Here is an 18,693-nt window from a genome sequence, read left to right on the forward strand (position 1 = left end):
TACATAGGAGTGTTTTGTGCTGTTTCAGTCTAATTTGTCACTGATGTAGGAGCCTCATATGTTAGCTGGAGGAAATCCAGAGTTTTCAAAGGTTTTCTGTCAGGGCTTGAAAAGTTGCCAGTTTTTTTAACGGAGCCGAGCAGTCTCAGGCCTGTTGTTCTCAAAGATTTTGCGAGCCAGGGCTGAATGTTAGGAGGAAACAGAGCCAAGTGGGCTTCCTGAGCGTCTGAGAGAGGAAACACTGTAATAAGCATGGAGGCTGTGGTTAAAAATAACTCTGGTATATAAAGGCTGCAAAGGATCCCCTCTCGCTCACACTCGCCGCTGCCTCTTGGCCGCTGCTTCCCGCTGACTCCATGTGAATGAGATGCTTTGCCATCCCCTCGGAGCAGGTGGTTTTTTTAAAGCAGGACAAGACAGAAAGCAGCCCGCAGAGAAAGCAGCTTTTGCTGGCTTTTCCACTTTGCAGGATCCGGGTTTTTTATTTCGAGAGCGTGGTTGGGGCTGAGCTGAGCTGAGCTGAGCTGAGCTAGGCCGCGTTTCGGTGTCTGACTTCAGGCTGAAGTAAAAGTTAACGTTGAGAAAAAATAACTCCGGTTTTTTTTTTTTTTCTGTGATGTGAAACCTGAAAAGGGGAAGCAGGCCGATCGTGGAAGGTCTTGGGCAATAGGTGAAAGGGCCCCCCTGAATTGTTACCATCGGGGCCTGTGTGGCTTTGGACCACAAGGTTTAATCCCACCCTGTGCCCTCTCCTCGCCCCACGGGACGAGGTGCATGTGGCAACCACAGGCTGCCAGGGTTGGCCACCCACCATCAATCAGAGCCCTGCAGTCCCCCTGCCTCGGTTTCCTCACCCTGCTTCCCCTCATCAAACTCATTTGGCACGGCATCAGGCCCTCCTCTTTCCTCTCCAAGCAGTGATTTTCCTTGCTAAACGTGGGATAGAACCCACGCTGGTTATTTGGTAAATTAAGGCACCTTTTCCCCTGCTGTAACCTGATATTAACAGCTCCGTGCAGCCCAGGCTGAACACTTCTTTGTAGCTCACATTATGCTGTAATTGGCAAAACACATTCTTCCCAGGCTTGTGTTTTTATTGCAAACATTTATTTGGCGCTTTATCTGGCAAATGAAAAGAGAAGTTCACAACTCATTCTACAAAGTTGCATTGAATCAGGCTGTCCCTTGAAAAAGCATTTTATTGCTCAAGAATAGCTGTAACCGTTCAAGGGGTTTCAACAGCGTTGTTCTCTTCAGCTACAATTGCTATATATATACTACAGCATCAGATATTAATAATTTTGATCAGTATTAACCCTGGCATTTGATTCCACCCTCAGCAGTAAGTGTGACATTCAGCCCAGGCAGCAGCTGAACAATTTGGAGTAAAAGCTCAGGTGTGTGGCTGAAGTTTTGTTTCTGAATACAAAACATTTTCTGTGAAACACAAAGCAATGTTCCTAAGCTCAGACATAGCCAGGAATTTAAATATATAAATATCCTAAAATGTAGGCATTAATAGCTCAAGAACAAAAAAAAAATACTTTAAATTATCACAACAATGGGCACAAGCGTCTGGAAAAAAATCTAACCCAAAATATCCCAAGTTTCGAAGGTTAATCATAATTATATAATTGAGTGTGGTCATGGAAAAGAATTATATCCCATCTTGAATATTCCAGTGATCTAAGCCTGCAAGGACTTGAGAGTCCAGGAAGACAAATGAAATCAGCTGCTCTGTACATGCAGCCTGTCCTGCAGAGGTGCCTGTCTTCCTCTCACTGGCCAATTCTTACCTCTGATTCACACTTCCATGCATTCAAACAGGGAAAGTCATTCTGGGCAGGCAGATGCTGATTAACAGCGTCATGGTTAATGAAATGCTTGCTCCAAAATTTCCCATTACTTTACTGCGGAACATATGACTAATAAATCATACAGGTGCAGTACAAAGAGGCCATTTCATAAAGGACAACTGAACTCCACATGTCCATCATGTTAAACAAGGCTTTGCAGCCTCCTCCTGTAGCAGTGGAAAGGGGTTTTAACCCTTTAAGTGAGGCAGAAATAAGATGCACAGTTACATGGGCGTCTGTCATGACAGGAAGAAAGAGCCAAGTTTATTCACAAACACCCTTGGTTTTATAGCAGGACTGCAACTCCCAGAGTAGAGAAAAGGTGATTGGTTCAGAGAGAAGACACCCCATGGCCAGGGCCTGGGCACACCCCACAACAGGGGTTTGATTTTGTTATTAATTCCTTTTAATTTTGACCAAATTATCACCTTGGGAGAAATTCTCCCTAGCCTTGAGCTGGACCAGCTCATGGGCTGGGAACAGAGCTGAGAAGCTCCAGCCTGGAATATTTTTCAGGCTGTAATTTTCTTACTTTCTTTTTTTGCACCCTACATGAACTCCTACTTTGTGTGTTTGGTGAATAAAACTCCACTTACCAGACCCAACCATAACCCATAACCACAATTTACATGCCAACAAGGGAAACAACCCCAAAGCCTTCCTAAGTCGCTCTCTTCTTGTGGCAGGTGTTCAGCTTTGTCCAGTTTTCTCTCCCTCTCCCCCAGTTAAAACATGTCAACTTCAAAGTGGCAAAAAAACTCTGCTGAGAAGGGCACCTGCATCTGTGCTGACTCAGATTGCAACAGATCTCACAAATTAAAAAGAGGGGAAAAAAAATCAGCTGATTATGGCTTTGAAGTTCCCTCAAACTGATTTTTCCCCCTGCGTTTATTAAACCCCACATTTTTACCCCTAAACTCAACTTGGCACATGTGACAACACTTACTGCCTTAAGTGGACGTGACACATAAAACATCATTTCCCTTTTCCTCCTGTCATCCCCAAGCAGTTATACAAATTGAAAAATGCAGGCCAGGATGAACACTCGAAGTGTAACACTCCTGCATTCCAGAATTAAATGAGTTTCATCTCCCTGCCTTTCTGATTTTGTAGAGCCCGTTAAATTTTTGTTAACTAATAAGAGTAATTTTTCTGAATGAAACTACATAGGTGCTTCTGCCCTATGCTCTTGTTATTCCATGCTCCAATTGCCCATTTCTTCACTAAATATTTGGTTTTGTAATCTAAAGTATTTGGCAGCAAGTGAAAACTGCTCGTCATGATCAGTGACTGACATTTCAAGCAGTTTTGTTAATATGGTTCAACATGCTTGCCAAGTTTTGGAAACTGTTCTATCATTTCATGGTTCTGTTAAAATTAAAAAAAAAAAAAAAAAAAAGGAGATTTTTTTTCAAACGTGTTTTTATTTGACAGTTGAAAGGGACATCTGCAGTACAACATATGGGCATTCAGCACACATGTCAGTAAAAGCTGGCAGAAACACAGCTACATACCTAATCAAAGCTGATCATTTAAAAAGTGGCATATGTTATTTAGGTTTGAATAGTCCCCAGATCAAAAATTATAAAAAATCATTTATAGCTGAATGCAATCATTCTTCACGCAGCAAATTCAAGTAGCAATACGTAATTACCACAATTATATTCACTAAATAGCTGAATTTTTGCATGATTTATTCAACCATGAACATATTTTCTTGCCTATTTCTGAGAAAAGTTTCATTGATATAGTTTGACTTACTTATTTAAATGCAATTTAAGCTGTTTTGCCTCTGCATTGATGGGAGTCTGCCTTGCTAAAGCAGGTTGGGAGCATCAGAGATTGACTTTTGCTAATCTTTGGGAGCTAAGCTTTCACTAAAACCAGTTAAGATTGCCATTACAGAGAATGGAAGGGGATAAAACTGCCAATAATCACATCGAAAAAGCAGAAGTGCTAAAAAATATTTCTGTTCTCTCTTTGGGAACAAGCCAGATGCTGTATTGAGATCAGACAATAATGATGTTGAAATACTTTCCATTACAGTAACCAAGGAGGATGTTAAAACAACTGCTACTCATCTCAAACAGTATTAAGTTGCCAGGTCTGGGTAATTTAGAAGTGAGTGTCTCAAAAGAACCAACTAAGGACATATCCAGATGGTTAATGTTTATTATCAATTCATTTTCAGAGCAGTGGGGAAGCCCCAGGTGACTTGGAGAATGTTAATATTATGTCAATATTGCAACAGGGTAAACAATGATCCAGATATGCCTGTCAGTGTCACACAAAGCTGGGCTGAGACAGGGAGGACTTGGGACATAAAAAGAATTCTAAATAAAGATGGTTTGGTTAGTGATGTTTGTGATTGTGTTTTAAATAAATATGTGCCTTGGTGCAGCGTGATTTTCACAGTAAGAAATGAACACGTGACAAATTAACGTGGTGTGCACATGAAAATTGGTCCAAAGATACATCTGGAAATTGAATTTAGATTTTAATCAAGCAGGTTTATTGGCTCTTGATCTTTTTTTATCGCTATTTACCATTCAATGTTGTTACCAATAACTTGGAAGAAAAGAGAAATTGTTTCTGACAAAGCCCTGGATGACAAGAAGTGCAACATAATTTGAAGAGCACATTGTTAAAGGATTATTTTAACTATCCAGGCAGGCACAAACCCCACTCATGGCAATACAGAGAAGCTGAAGGCCACAGTTCTAGGAATGGAACATGCAAGCATCCCTGCTTTTTGGCATGGGCAAAAATAGGTTCTTACATAGGGCAACAGGGAATTATTCAGAAAAACTGGGACACCAAGGTTGCTCTGCTCTCAGACGTGGCATGGCATCTTTTTGCAGCCTCCTCCTTCCATCTCTGCATCCCTAAACCAGCTGGAATCCTCCCAGTGGTTCCAATTCTCTCTTGAGGCTTCCTAGCCCTGCCACCAGCATTTCCACCAGGACTCCCAGGGCTCTGTTCCACCTTCCAGCCTTCCCCCCTATTCCATGTACTCTGCTTTCAGCATTGTCATGAGTTCAACCTTCTCACAGAGCCCAGGAGCCAGCACGGAGTGCAGAGGGTGCTGAGACAGCATCATGGAATCCCAGGATGGTTTGGATCTGAAGGGATGGTAAAGCTCATCCAGCCCCATCCCCAGCCATGGCAGGGACACTTTTCACTGTCCCAGGGTGTCCCAGTGTCCAGCCTGTCCTGGGACACTGCCAGGGATCCAGGGGCAGGTCTGGGCACCCTGTGCCTCATCACCAGCACAGGGAACAATTTCTTCCCAGTTTCTCATCTCACCCTGCCCTCTGGCAGTGGGAAGCCATTCCCTGTGTCCTGGCTCTCCGTGACACAGCTGGGGAAGAGGAGGCCTTTGCCAAGCAGCTGCTCAGCACAAGACCATGACAAAGGGCACAACTCAAATCCTTGAAGAGAAGCGATTCATATTTGTCTGGTACTCCACTTTTCCAGTGCTCAAACCTCAAGAAAGGCTTCAGAAATACACAGGTAGCTCGGAGGAGAATCACTAAGGAAAAAAGAAGTATTAAAGGAAAATATGTTTGCCTAAAAACTTAATGAGCACCTTCAACTTCAGCTCATCAAAGAGATGGTTCACCTTCATCTGTCAGTCCCTGCATGGGAATCAGCTCCAGTCATGAAAGGTCTGGTCAAAAAGGCTCCTTTCTCCAATTAATTCACGATGTTACTTTATTCTGACAAAAGAGCTACAGGATTAAATCACTCTCTCCAAATTAAGATGTGTGTCTCTGACACACACCTGTATATTTCATTTTATGTGGTTGTTTACATCATTTTATCAACTTCCTTGACAGCAGATTCTAAAATGTGCTAACTCAGAACCTGCAGTTTAAAATAGAAAAAAAAAAAATGTATAGTCAATAGAACTGTGACAATTTGAGACGCAGACAAGGAAATCCTCTATCTCATTTCAGTATGAAGGGATTGGTCACGCTGTTACCTGAACTGTGTGCTGTAGGTGCTAAGAGGCGTCATTGTCGGGTCGTTCACCCTGCTATTACTATTTCGGTCTAGGTGCAATCAGGACTTTCTGAGAACAATCCCTGAGAAAGGAGATTTTTGTTTGTTTGAGTTCTATAATGACTCAGAGCTGGGGCAGCCAGGTGACGCACCAACCCCATCCAGCAACGAGCTGCAGTGGGCACAGCCCACTTGGATCCAAGCCCGAGCTTGGATTCTTCTACTTACGTGCGAAATCTTCATTGCAATCCCTTAAAAAGTTTCTCCTTGGTCTAAAAGCAATAGGAGACAGCAGCAGCAACACCTAGGAAAATGAACTTTGCCATATAAAAATGGCTGAGTCCGTGTTTACTTTGGCTGGAAGACAAATCACACATCATTTAGCTCTCCTCTACCCACAGAAGATTAACAAATAGTTTCTAATCTCACATTCTTCACATTTATACACCAGTGGCATCACTCCTGATCTATGCTGTGAGATCACTGCCAGGATCTTGCGTTTAGTTATTTAAAATAAGAGTTGTGAGCAGCAAAAAGCCAGAAAATGTCAGCAGAACTGTCACAGACAGAGTGGAAGGTCATGGCAAAGTTGTTCTCAATTTGCGCAGAACCAGTGACTCACAAGGTAAATAAATTCTCACATTTGTCTCCCCAGGTTTAGTGCAGCCCTCAATTTTTAGCCTAACTGCTTTTCTTGAAAACAAAAAGAAACGAAAGACAGTGAATTTATTATTTTGTGTGCTAGGCTTTCATCCTCTCTGCCCACTAAACATTTCCTTTACACAAAGAAAATGCAGAGTTCTGTTAAAGAGCCATTGCAGAGCTATAAACAAAATCTTTCCAGTGTCTACTGGAAGGCAGCATCTGATTGGAGCTTCTCAGCGAAACCTACACTTCCAGTTGTATATCCTAGAAACAAAATATTTTGTTATAGCTGTTGCTGAAATCACAAGCACATAAACTGACACAGACATTCAGGGTGTGTTATCAGGGGAGCATTCACATTCATTCTGAATTCATCAGAGTGTATTTTCTTGGCTGACTCACAGCCCCATATATACGTATCATTCACTTACGGACTTTTTATTAGAGGAAAAGAGTTTACATTGAAAGATTACACAAGTGTGACATTACAGAGCCATGAGTCACATCTTTGTGTACAGCGTTACCATGCATTCAATGTATTGATTCTGCTCCAGTCACAGAAGTTTGGCTGCTCCTTCTGGCCAACCTGTGAACTTTTAGAATGAAAAACTATAAAAAGTTAAACTAGAGATATTCCTGATTTTAAAACACATGTAGCTATTGAAAAGATCACTTACTCACCCCTAGCAACTGAGTTTTCCCGAGGTGGCTAAACAGAGCCACAAGCCTGGGATGGGCTCTGGTGACCAGGCTTAAAGTGCTTCAGAGAACCAGAGCCCATCAAGGGCATTGCTCCTTCCCCTCCTGGGGCACACCACGCACAAAATGAGAGCTGTGGTCCCGCACTCTCCTGATTTCCAGCTCACTTACAAACCCCTGTAAGAGTGATTGCAAAGGGGATATAGAGGAGGAAAGGAGAAAGCATAGATCTTTCTTTGAACAGGCTCTCAAAGAATCAGTCTGCCCCTTGACAGATCATAGCTTTTCCCCCTTTCGGATCTGCCACTTTTGCTCCTGGATGATGGCCAAGCAGCCGTGATCCTCGGAAACAGGAGTCTGGAGCATGTTATCAAAAGTTGGAGAATTGCTCCTTCAGACTCAGCATCTGAGCTAGAGGCAAAGGTAAGGGAGAAGAAAGATCTTCCCTCCTGAAAAATCAAGACCATAAATTGCCTACAACTAGAGGACATCACAGAAGCTACGTGCATTTTTTCCTCTCATAATGTCACATTGCAACATTGATTTTGGCAGTCTTTGTGTAGCAAATGGAAACTCTGCTCCAGATCTGGACTTCCATTAAATGCAAAACTCCAGCAAAGACGGTACAAGGGTGGCATCAAACACCTTTCTGTCAGCACCGATATGCATCTGGGACCTTTAGGGTGACCAGTGCCAAGAGGTCCCCGTCACCAGCTCAGGAGCAGGGCACGTTCTCCTGACACCTTCCACTCCCCTCTTCTTTACCTGACTCTGATCTCACCACATGCCCGGGGGTTGAGGGGCAGCTGCCCGGAGGTGTGGGGGGATCAAAGCCCTAATTCATGGTGTCTTTCTTTGTATGCCCAGGGCAAGGACTCCTAAGTGTTCCCCATCCCACGGCAAGCCCCTCGTAGTGTGTGTTGAAGCTTGTAGCTATCAGTGTCCCCCCATGTCACAGATGAGTGTTTCCAGGTCAGGGAGCCCTTGATGCTCTCCATCCCCACAGCAGGTCCCTCACTGTATCTCAGCACAGGGTCCTGTAGGTGTTTCCAGGGCAGGGTCCCGTGTGTCCCCCCCCTCATCCCACCGCATTCCGTCATAGTCTGTCTCAGCACAGGACAGGGTCCTTCAGTGTCCCTGGAGCCCCAGTGTCCCGTAGGGACCCTTTGGGACAGAGAGCCCTCAGTGTCCGTCACTGCCCGCTCTCCGAGCCGGGGGTCGCGGCTCCCGGGCCGAGGGGAGGACGGCGAAGGGGCCCGTCCCCGCTCGGCTCCGCTCCGCCCCGCTCGGGCTGGGACCGCCGCCGCCGCGTCCTTTTATACCGGGGCTAAATTTAGGCTGCGCCCGAGCCGCTGCCTCCCGCCCGCCCCGTCCGGGACGCGTTTCCTCCGCTCCTGCAATTGGCCTGAGGCCGCCCGCGCCCGCGTTATAAGGTGCGGAGGGCGGCCGGCCGCGCTCGTCCCGCACCATGGCGCTGAGCGACACTGCCCTGCCCTCCTTCGCCACCTTCGCCAGCCCCTGCCGCGAGAAAGCCCTGCACGAAGTGAGTGTCCCCCGCGCTCAGCACCGACGGCTCATCACAGCGGTGGGCGGCGGAGCCGCCGCCTCGCTGCGCCCCCAGCCCGTCCCTCCCCTTCCCCAAGGCGAGCGGCGCCTCTTACCTTCTCTCTTTTCTCTCTCCCCAGAGGTGGAAGTGTGAACAGGACGCCAAGACTCCCGCCGGCACCTGGGGCGGCCTGTCCCCACGCAAAGAGGATGAGGATCTCAACAACGTGCTGGATTTTATCCTTTCCATGGGCAGCGACAGCTACGGCCAGGGCGCTGCCGGCGGGGACTATCCCCCTGCCCAAGGCGAAAGCGGTGGCTTTTACCAGACAAACCCGTCCCCGGGATGCTACAACGCCCTGGAGCAGGGCAGCCCCCCGCCTTACAACGCCGGCATCGTACCGGAGATGATGCGTTCCGAGATGGACTCCAGCTACTGCCCTTCTGGCAGCGTCCACGGGCGGTTCTTTGTGACGCCCACCTTCGGGGGCCCGCAGTTCGTTGAGAACATTAAGCCCGAGCCCGACATGGACAATTATGGACCGGTTCTGGGTCTGGTGCCCCAGGCTTGCCCAAAGATCAAGCAGGAGGGGAACGCGACCTGCATGATGGGCTACGAGCAGCCCCGACTGGCCAGTTCCCCCCAGATCCCTGGGGCAGAGACGCCCCCGCTGAGCCCCGACGATCTCATGGTGAATGACTGCCACACACAGATGATGTGCCCCTCGTCCGTGTCCTACCAGCAGAGTTACCCCCCGGCCTCCGGCTTCCACCACCCGCAGACCCACCTCCAGTACCAGAACACCTCCCAGTTCGGCCTCTTCGAGGACAGCCTGCCCTTACAGCCCTCGGCTCCTCGGGGCATGCTCACCCCTCCGTCCTCCCCTCTGGAACTGCTGGACTCCAAACCAAAGCGAGGGCGCCGGTCCTGGCCGAGGAAGAGGACGGCCACTCACACGTGCAGCTACGCCGGCTGTGGGAAGACTTACACCAAGAGCTCACACCTGAAGGCCCACCTCAGGACACACACAGGTAAATATCGCTTGATGGCCTTCATGCGGAGGTGTGCTGTGTGCCGCTTGGGATAGCCCTGTGTAAAACAATTTGTAGCCCGGGCTTTTACCCCGTAGTCTCTGTTAAATTCACACCTGAGCTATGGCAGGTGCTCAGGTCTGTAACATCTCGGTGTTTACCTGTGTAGTCAAAGCTATTAAAAGGGCCTCTGAAGCCCTTTCTCCAAAGATTTGCACTGCAGGTGTGGGCGGGTGAAAAAATTTCTTGTAGTTTAGCTTAAAAGCGCTTGGATCTTGCCGTGGAAGCGCTTGGTAGCAAATAAAGGGATATGCTACAACAAACCTCGGCAGGCTGCCCGCTTTACCGTGCCGTGCTGAACCACGCTTTCCGATTTTCCCCGAACAGGTGAAAAGCCCTACCACTGCAACTGGGAAGGCTGCGGTTGGAAGTTCGCTCGCTCCGATGAGCTCACCCGTCACTATCGCAAGCACACGGGCCACCGACCCTTCCAGTGCCACCTGTGCGACAGAGCCTTCTCCAGGTCGGACCACCTGGCTTTGCACATGAAGCGGCACATGTAGCCTCGGGGACTCTGCCCTGCCAGCAGTGGATCTTTATTTAACGGCTCAGGTGCGGAAGGGGTAGAAATCTGTAGCTGGTACTACACAGGGAGGCACCGAGCGACGCTCCGGGACGGACGGTGAGGAGCTGACACGAGGAGGCTCAGCCCGGGCATTCCTGCAGAGAATCCGCAGCCACCGAGTCAGCGACCGGCCCGTCCTGGTCAGGAGAACAGGGGTTATTTATGCAGCTTCTGTGAAGGGTAAACTCCGTAAGACTCCATACAGATTGTATAGAAGAAGCTGTAAATATGTTTGTTTTTTTTTTTTTCCCCCCGCCCCAATTCTAACCACCCATTCCTAAGCTTTACAAGACAATGTTTGTATGGAAACTGCCTGAAGTTGACCCTAGAAGAGATAAAATGAATGTTACTGTAGCTGACGATGTTAGTTTAGATCTCAGTTGAAGGCATGGCTAAAAGAACACTCCTCTTGTTAGACTGTTTGGTTCACAGGTGCAATAGTATTCTTGTTTGCCATGATCTACACTAGAAGTACAGGGCTTGATGTCTTGTAAGAAAATAACCTATTTACTGTAATTTTTTTATACATTGTAAATAATTTTATACAATGAGAAATATTGTATATATAAATAGAAGACAAATGGGTATTTTGCCTATTTCTGTTTTTATAAAAACATAATTTTTCAATGTTTGAAAAAAAATGTCATCTTTTTAATAAAATCAGTTTTTAATTCCTATGATTTTTATTCGCCTTTGAGATATCCCTCTTACTTTTCCCCTGATGGCTGGACCAGCAACCACACGGTTGTGTTTTAAATTATCGACAACTGTAACAAGACACTTAAAAAAATCTGAGCCATGGATTTTTCTGAAATAGATAACAGAGTAAGTAAGGTATTCTCAGTGGTAAATAAGACACGGTACAGTGCTTTATCAAAAAAATCAAATAGGAAAGTAGATCGTATTCAAAATATACTTCCTAAAAATGGTTAAGTAAGCAGCACTATAATTTCAGTCTCATTTCTAGTTTATGCTAGACTATTTTAATAGCATTCTTAATGTTTTCCAGATGCAGTTCTAGTTTTGCCAGCAGTGTGTGGGTTTCTACTATAAATTTAAACACTGCATTTTTGTAATTATGGAGGCTTATTTTAAGGCATTCTTGTACATAAATTACCCTTGTTCTCAAGAGCTCAATGCAGAATTCCAATAGAACACGAATGGAATTCGAGCATGAGTTCACAACACAGGTTAAAATACCTTCATAACTCATTCCCCAAAACTTAAATTCACTCAATAGTTTGTAGTGCCACCTAGATTTCAGGAGTTAAGAAAGTTATTAACTATTTGGAGGGAAAACCAGCCAGGAATTGAGATTCTGATTGATAGCAGTAAAGACAGCTACAAAAGTCAAACTGAGCCCCCCCCAAAAAAAATTCTTCACGGCTGTAAATGAGCTCAGAAGGCCACGCAGTAAATCCAAGCAGTTGTTCTGACAGTCTGATGGGGATTTTCTCTCTTCACAGCTCCAGTGCTGTGCTGAGTCTTGATGCTGTGTATCACTCCTAATCAAATATTGCAGCATTTTTTGCCTTAACATCTGGATACTTGGAACTTGGCTTTAATCAAGATTGTGACCTTTTTTTTTTTTTCCTGACTTTACATGTTAGAATACACAAGAATTAAATCAACAGGAATGCATTTATAGTAACTACAAATATAGCTGTTTTTCTGTGAAAGCAAAGGCTGAAGTTGTTCATGTGGAACAGATGTATTTTGGGCTTCTAATCATTGGCATGGAAGAACGAGTTCCACATTTCACTTTTGTAGTTCTTTCAAAGTGAAATATAACGGAGCTGCAACGTTTCTTCATCAAAACCAAAACTCATTTATTTGCTAGAAAAAAAAAATAAATTGCACAATCTAATTCCAGAAAGTGAGGATGACTTAAAGATGTTCTAAACTTGGCACATTCATTGTTGCAACAGTCCTAGGTATTTCCTTCTCTTTCCCCATAACTGAATATTTTCATATTTCAGCATGTCTTTCAGTGTTTATAACTTGAAGAAAACAACTTTTAAAATTCTTACTGTCATCTCTTCACACTCACCTGACTTTCCCTTGCTCTTCCTGAAGAACTGGAAGCGTTCATATTCCCAGTTTTCAGCATTCCCAGTTTTTGTTATAACCCAGGTTTCAGTAACACAGTACAAGCTTAAATGATTCCTTTTTTTTTTTTTTGTGATGCAATTGAAAAGACAGAGAGGTGGGACACCCATATCTGCCTTGGGAAGGGCCCAGAGGAAATCTTGGAGGAGATCTTGGAAGGATCACAACATCACAGCACCCTTCCCTGGCTCTGCTTGTCCCCAGTCCTCTCCTGGCCTCTGGCTGGTCTGACCAGTTTTCTTCCCTTCCAAATCCTCAGCCTGGAGAAGGGGGCTCCGAGGAGAGCTCAGAGCCCTTTCCAGTGCCTAAAGGGGCTCCAGGAGAGCTGGAGAGGGATTTTGGACGAGGGGCTGAGGTGACAGGACAAGAGGGAATGTCTTCACAGCACCAGAGGGCAGGGTTAGTGGGACACTGGGAAGAAATTCTTCCCTGTGAGGGTGGTGAGGGACTGGAATAGAATTCCCAGAGAAATTGTGACTGCTGGAAATGTTCAAGGCCAGCTTGGATGGGGCTTGGAGCAACCTGAGCTAAAGGAAGTTGTCCCTGCCCATGGCAGGGAGTGGAACAGGATGGGCTTTAAAATCCAGCCCAAACCATTCTGGGATTCTGGGGTTCCAAGTCAGCTGCAGCCAGTGAATGTGCTGCTCAGGGCCTTTGTGCAGAAATAAATATCACCACAGTCATCAACCCTTAAAAAACGCTCATGTGGCTGCTCTGCAGCACCCACCACACTGGGTGCACCCACCACCCTCCTTCTCCTCCAGAGCCTCAGCATGGCACCATCCAAATCTGCCTTTGCTTCAGGGAAGAGTCTGGCTGGGAGGGTCATCACCTCTGCTGCCTCTGCTCCTGCTCACCAAAAAGTCTCCAGATAAGACAGCTGATATCAAACAGCCTGAGACTGTGTTACCAAATAGCCCTCAGATCCCAATGAGCAGTGAGGATGTGGAAAGAGGAGCAGGTGATGCTCCCTGAGTTTTTAGATTTGTGACTCAACTAAAAATAGAGTCGAGAAATCCTCATACATAAATATAAAAAGCCCTCATATAAAAATATATAAAGTCAGTCCTCTGAAATTGGTAAGGGAGAGGGGGACAAAGCACTAATAGAAGTTCACAAGATGCTTTCTTGTCATTGTTTCAGGCAGAGCATCTGTGGTAATTGCTGTGTGGTCTTTACAGGAAACTGCACGTTCTTGAATCTTGAGATCATCTTGTAGGAGAAAGAAAAAAAAAGAGATGCTGATCTCATTCTTCTCGCATTCCATTATGAGTAATTGTCAACTCTCTTTCTTTTTTTCTTTCTTTAATTGTTTTAAATGAGTACATCCAAAGATATGCTGCTGTAATTCCAGTAATCAACCAAGCCTCCCCTAGTCAGCAGAAAACCACTATTATTACACATCTTCAAACAAGTGACCATCAGGTTGTCATCTCTTAAGTAATTTTGTTCTAATTACCCATCTGCCTCCCAGGGAGCATCCAGCAACCACAACCTACAGCTATCCTGGGTTTGATTTTGACCTACCAGTGAAAGGAAAAAAAAACTACACAAGTTGTAGTTAAACCTGATGGGAGGACATCCTGAGGTGCTGTCCCAAGGATGTTTTTCCCAATTGTCCGATGAGCTCCTGTCCTGTCCTGGCTGCACTAACACACTTTAAATCCGGGCTGGCTGTACAATAAATTGGCTTTTTTTCCCCAAAGAGCCCCGTGTGTGTCGCTGTCCTTTCTCTCTGTTTGCAGTGCAGTGACCACACCAACCCTAACTCTGCATACCCAGCACCACCCCAGCACACTGGGCACAACCAGTGTCACCAAAGCAGCTCCATCCCAGCACTGCAGCACTGCAGGGACACAGCCCAGTGTCACCAGCAGTGTGGTCACTGGGCTGCAAAGAGAGAGAAAGGACAGCAACACACACGGAGCTCTGTGGGGAAAAAAACCCAATTTATTGTACAGCCAGCCCGGATTTAAAGTGTGTCAGTGCAGCCAGGACAGGACAGGAGCTCATGGGACAATTGGGAAAAACATCCTTGGGACAGCACCTCAGGATGTGTCCCACGGGAAAGGCACCAGGGGTTAATGTTGGTGATGAATTCCACTCTGTTTGTCACCGTGTTGTCACCCTGGGAGACTCCTCCCTAACTGAAGCTGCAGTCAGCTTGTCAGCCTGGGAATGGAGCTGAGAGTCAGGAGAAATCCAGGCCTGGAGAGAATTCCCAAGCTGGAATTCCCCAGCTCTGTCAATGTGTGTGTCCACACACCAGCACCCAGCAAGCCAGCAGCCAGGGCACTTTCAAATCTCGGGGTTTTTTTATAACCCTAAAGTGGAAGGCTGGACTACAAACCCTCTGGCTTTTCTGGAAATTTCTTTTAGATTCCGTTTTGTAGCCAATCACATCTGAGGGCTGAAGCTTTAGTGCAGGACATGGCTCATCTCATGCAGGATGGAGCATTTCAACCTGTGTGAGCCCTTGGTTCCTCAGAGCCATTTACAAACTGCCTGAAAACATTGACTGGCTCTAAACTTTGGTCTTCCATCCACAAGAATGCCAAAATAAGTTTGTCCACTCTTCAAATTATAGGATTGTGTGGTTCTGTGGTTTTCTGTGGTAGAAGCTCTGTGGTTTCTTTAGCTATTTTGTGCACCTCTAACACAGAGTAGCTGTTAGGCTTTGCTTAAATTGAATTTTCGAAGCCAGAACCCCAAGCTCCAGCAATTTCTTTTGCTATATTTAGATAAAACAACTACAACAAAGTCATGCATAGCCATTGCCATGGTAACTAGCCAAAAATTCAACCCAAACCCCATGTAATTTAACAGGGAGAAAGACATCCCCATTGCTAGCATCCAAAACCTCCTTGGTGGCATCTACAAACCTTAAAAATTCCTGGGTGTCCTGGAAGCAGCTGCTCTCAGCTGGGTCTGTCCCAGCTCCTGCCTGCCCAGGACATGTCCTGCATGCTCTGAGTGAAGCAGTCAGAGCTTTGATCCTCACTGCAGCACTCCTCTGCCACGGCCCAGGCTCGGGCAGATATTTGGAGAAATAATTGGTTTACAAGCCAAACACTAATCACCTAAAGCACACAGCCATGCTCAGTTCACAGGCCCTGGAGGTAACTTGTTCAACACATTGATTCCCAGAGAGTCCTTAAAGCTCTGTACAATTTGATCACAAACAATCCATTCCCTCTCACTTCTCACCAGCACCTTCCACTTGCATACACACAGGATACACAGATTTATCCCAAACTTGTTAGGTAGAAAATATAATTGATTTACTCTTTTGAGGTCTGATTTTTCAGCCACAATTACTTGATTTTATAATATTTAGTGCAGGCACCAACAAGGAACCATGAGGACTGCTCTATAGAATGAAGAAAGGGTTAACTTTACCAAAACCTCCTTTCTAAGCACAAGGAGAGCAGAAGCAACCGAGTTTTCATTTCCCCTGTACCCATTGTTACCTGCTCATTTACCTGCTCCCATTTGAAGTCCTTTTAGCAAATCAGAAGTTTTCTGCCTGTTGTCACGAGCAGAAATTCAGCAACACAGAAACTGCAGGTGAACTTACCTGGTACAGGTTTATAACTAAATAGAATATCACTGCAAATCACTTTTACTTTGGTTTCTTGCACTTCTTACAGCTCAGAGCACGCCTGGAGTACTGACTCCTTATGTCACCAAGAAATATCTGGAATATCATGTGGGATATGATCTCCTGTGACATTTAATATATTAATATTAAAGTGAATAGCAACAGAGCCTGAGGCTTAAACACAAACCCAAACACGCACACAAATATCCTCAAATCCCAACAACCACTTTTTTACAGCCTGTGTGCAATGATGGCACAAGTGGGTTTTGTTATCTTAATGATTTCATATTTTATTGCAAAATAGGGGATATAGAAACGTCTGGATGTCCTTTCTGTGGATGCAAGGGACAGGCAGAGAGCACATTCATTTTTCATTCTGAAAACTGTGACCAAGGACCTTGATGGGAAGTTAAACAGCAGAAACAGATGATGTTTGCTGCTGGCAGAGCCCTGTGTAATCTCATCAATTAGGAAGGCTACAGCAATGTTAAGAGACGCTGCATCAGCACCAATAAAAAGTTTTAATTGTGGTCATTACATGAAAAGAAAAGCGCCAAGTAGACGGGAGGGAAAAGGTTCTGGGAGTGACTCCAGTGACAGTCAGGTACAGCAGAGGGGAGATTCAGCAGTTCCAGAGATAAACCAGCCCAGGGGTGGCACCAACGACTCCAGGAGCTCAGAATTCCAAGAGGAGAGCTGGGCTTGGGACATATTTAGGTTCAGTCAATAAATGCTACAGTTGTGCTGGAGGTTTAACACACCTTGGGCAGCCTTCAGGGTCAAATTTCCACATCCTGAACTGAATGGTGATGCTTTTCTTCCCTTCTCAGGCCATGCTGGCTACAGGGGTGTCCTGTCAGATTAAAGCCAGGCAATGTGGATTAGGAAAGCATTTGGGAAAGCACAGGGATGAGAATGCTGGCTGTGTCAGATCCCTGAAACCTGAGTGGGAGAAAACACACAGAGAGCTGGAACAAGGTTTTATAAGAGAGGAAAAGCAGGACACGATGAGGAGAATTGGGCAGGGAGTGTGACACACTGCAGTCAAATCCTCCAAAACATCAATGTAAACAAAATATCAGAGAAAAACCTGCCTTGGCAACCTGATGCTCACTTTGGCCAGGTGAGCAGTGATGAGTGAGCAGCTGGGATGAGTCAAAGGGAGTAAAGGGAACAGTCCAATAGTGAGGTGTGTTTTTCCAGCCAGCCAAAGGTTGTCTCCAGTGATGTCCCCGCTGTAAATTGCCAGGACATGCAGCATTGCTGCACAGAAACTGCTTGGAAAGGGTGTGGTGTTGGATTTGGGATTGGTCTGCTCCAGGCTGGGACAAGAAAGAAAGGGAAGGACATGAGGGAAAACGGTGCAGAGGGCACCAGCCAACAGGAAAATTATTTCAGTGCAGAGTTCTTGTTCAAAGCAAGATTAACAAATTTAATAAGAACTTGTGAAAGTGTGGACAAAAAAAAAAAAAAAAAAAAAAAAAAGTAAAGAAAGAGTGCGGAAATCTCAGAGCTCCAAAAAGTAACTTTCATTTATTATATTAAACAATAACATTTCTCTTATTTTATTAAACAATAAACACGTGAGATGGGTTAAAATTAAAATACCTTACAATTTGTTATAACATTTAAAAGATAAATATAACCACAATAATGTTCGTATTCGAAGATATTAGTCAGATTTAGGTCAACATTGGTTTCTGCTTTGTGTTTCCACCTTTTTCAGGTCAGACTGAAGAATGAGATACTACAAGGGACACCAGGAGAGCACTCTGTACTTACAACAGCAGAAGGAACCACAGTCACCAGGAGTTTTCCTTTGAAACTTAAAGGGAGAGGCAGAAGTTGGAAAAATGAAAATTCCATTTTATAACAAATTAGCCTTTATTTATAAAACTTTCAAGTAAAAAGAGCAGTATATCAACTGATCAAACAGGTGAGTCAATGAATTATAGTTAACATATTTACTCTAAAAATAAATCTTCTATGATCCCATCATACTCCAAGCAAAATTCCTTTCTAAGAAAAGGTGGCTGTTGTGAAGTCTAGAAACATGCAATATAGAACCAAATATATAACCAAAAACTTGTTGGCTGTTCCACTAGTATAGGAAGATAATTCAATTAGATCATTAACAGCAGAGATCACTTCAACAGAGTTCCAGCTCTAAATAAGGATTAAGCAGAAATTAAATTCCTGAGAGGGAAGAATAAAATAAAGAAGAAAGGAGAAATCAAACTCTTACACAAGGGAAAGCAAAAATTCTACTCGGACCAAAACTCCTTGGGCCACGGTTCTACAGAAAAAAATATTCTTCTCAATGGAGAAACACTAAAGAAGAAATAGTAACCCTGAAAGGATTATAAGAAGAATTCAAGAAAAGTGTGTTATCTTTGAGCATAAGATGACAACATTTCTACAATAGTGCCAAAAGATTTCACAGATGGGAAGTAAAAATAAAAAGGTTTACATAGACACACAGCTTGGAATTTCCTACACTTGGAGAGCACAGCACATGGAACAAGACACAGGATGACCCTCAGGGCAGAGGTTCCATGAAGAAAAAGGTGCCCATA

General features: G+C 44.9%; 1 protein-coding gene and 1 long non-coding RNA gene across 4 annotated transcripts; one reads left to right on the plus strand and one right to left on the minus strand.

The window, feature by feature from the left end:
* Positions 1–3,270: 3,270 nt before the first annotated feature.
* LOC148221192 (uncharacterized) lies at positions 3,271–8,997 on the minus strand. Of its 3 annotated transcripts, none has more exons than XR_015808469.1 (4): positions 8,867–8,997; positions 5,842–7,382; positions 5,479–5,723; positions 3,271–5,388 (listed from the first exon to the last, which is right to left on the minus strand). It is a non-coding gene; the product is annotated as an uncharacterized LOC148221192 (long non-coding RNA). The 3 variants fall into 3 exon arrangements; XR_015808470.1 differs by lacking the exon at positions 8,867–8,997 and having other exon boundaries at positions 5,842–7,099; positions 7,188–8,397; XR_015808468.1 differs by lacking the exon at positions 8,867–8,997 and having other exon boundaries at positions 5,842–8,397.
* Positions 8,656–11,087, plus strand: KLF2 (KLF transcription factor 2). Its single transcript, XM_014883059.2, has 3 exons — positions 8,656–8,748; positions 8,891–9,782; positions 10,170–11,087. Exons 1-3 carry the CDS (start codon positions 8,674–8,676, stop codon positions 10,343–10,345), a joined length of 1,143 nt encoding a protein of 380 aa, XP_014738545.2. The 5' UTR covers positions 8,656–8,673; the 3' UTR covers positions 10,346–11,087.
* Positions 11,088–18,693: the final 7,606 nt, after the last annotated feature.

This window comes from Sturnus vulgaris, chromosome 26 (genome assembly GCF_052056855.1).
Source record: "Sturnus vulgaris isolate bStuVul1 chromosome 26, bStuVul1.hap1, whole genome shotgun sequence".
NCBI lineage: Eukaryota > Metazoa > Chordata > Aves > Passeriformes > Sturnidae > Sturnus > Sturnus vulgaris.

Coding starts and splice junctions, on each gene's coding strand:
- KLF2 (XM_014883059.2), top strand. CDS start 8,674: ATGGCGCTGAGCGACACTGCCCTGCCCTCCTTCGCCACCTTCGCCAGC. Junction 8,749..8,890: donor GCGAGAAAGCCCTGCACGAA/GTGAGTGTCCCC, acceptor CTCTCTCCCCAG/AGGTGGAAGTGTGAACAGGA. Junction 9,783..10,169: donor CCACCTCAGGACACACACAG/GTAAATATCGCT, acceptor TTCCCCGAACAG/GTGAAAAGCCCTACCACTGC.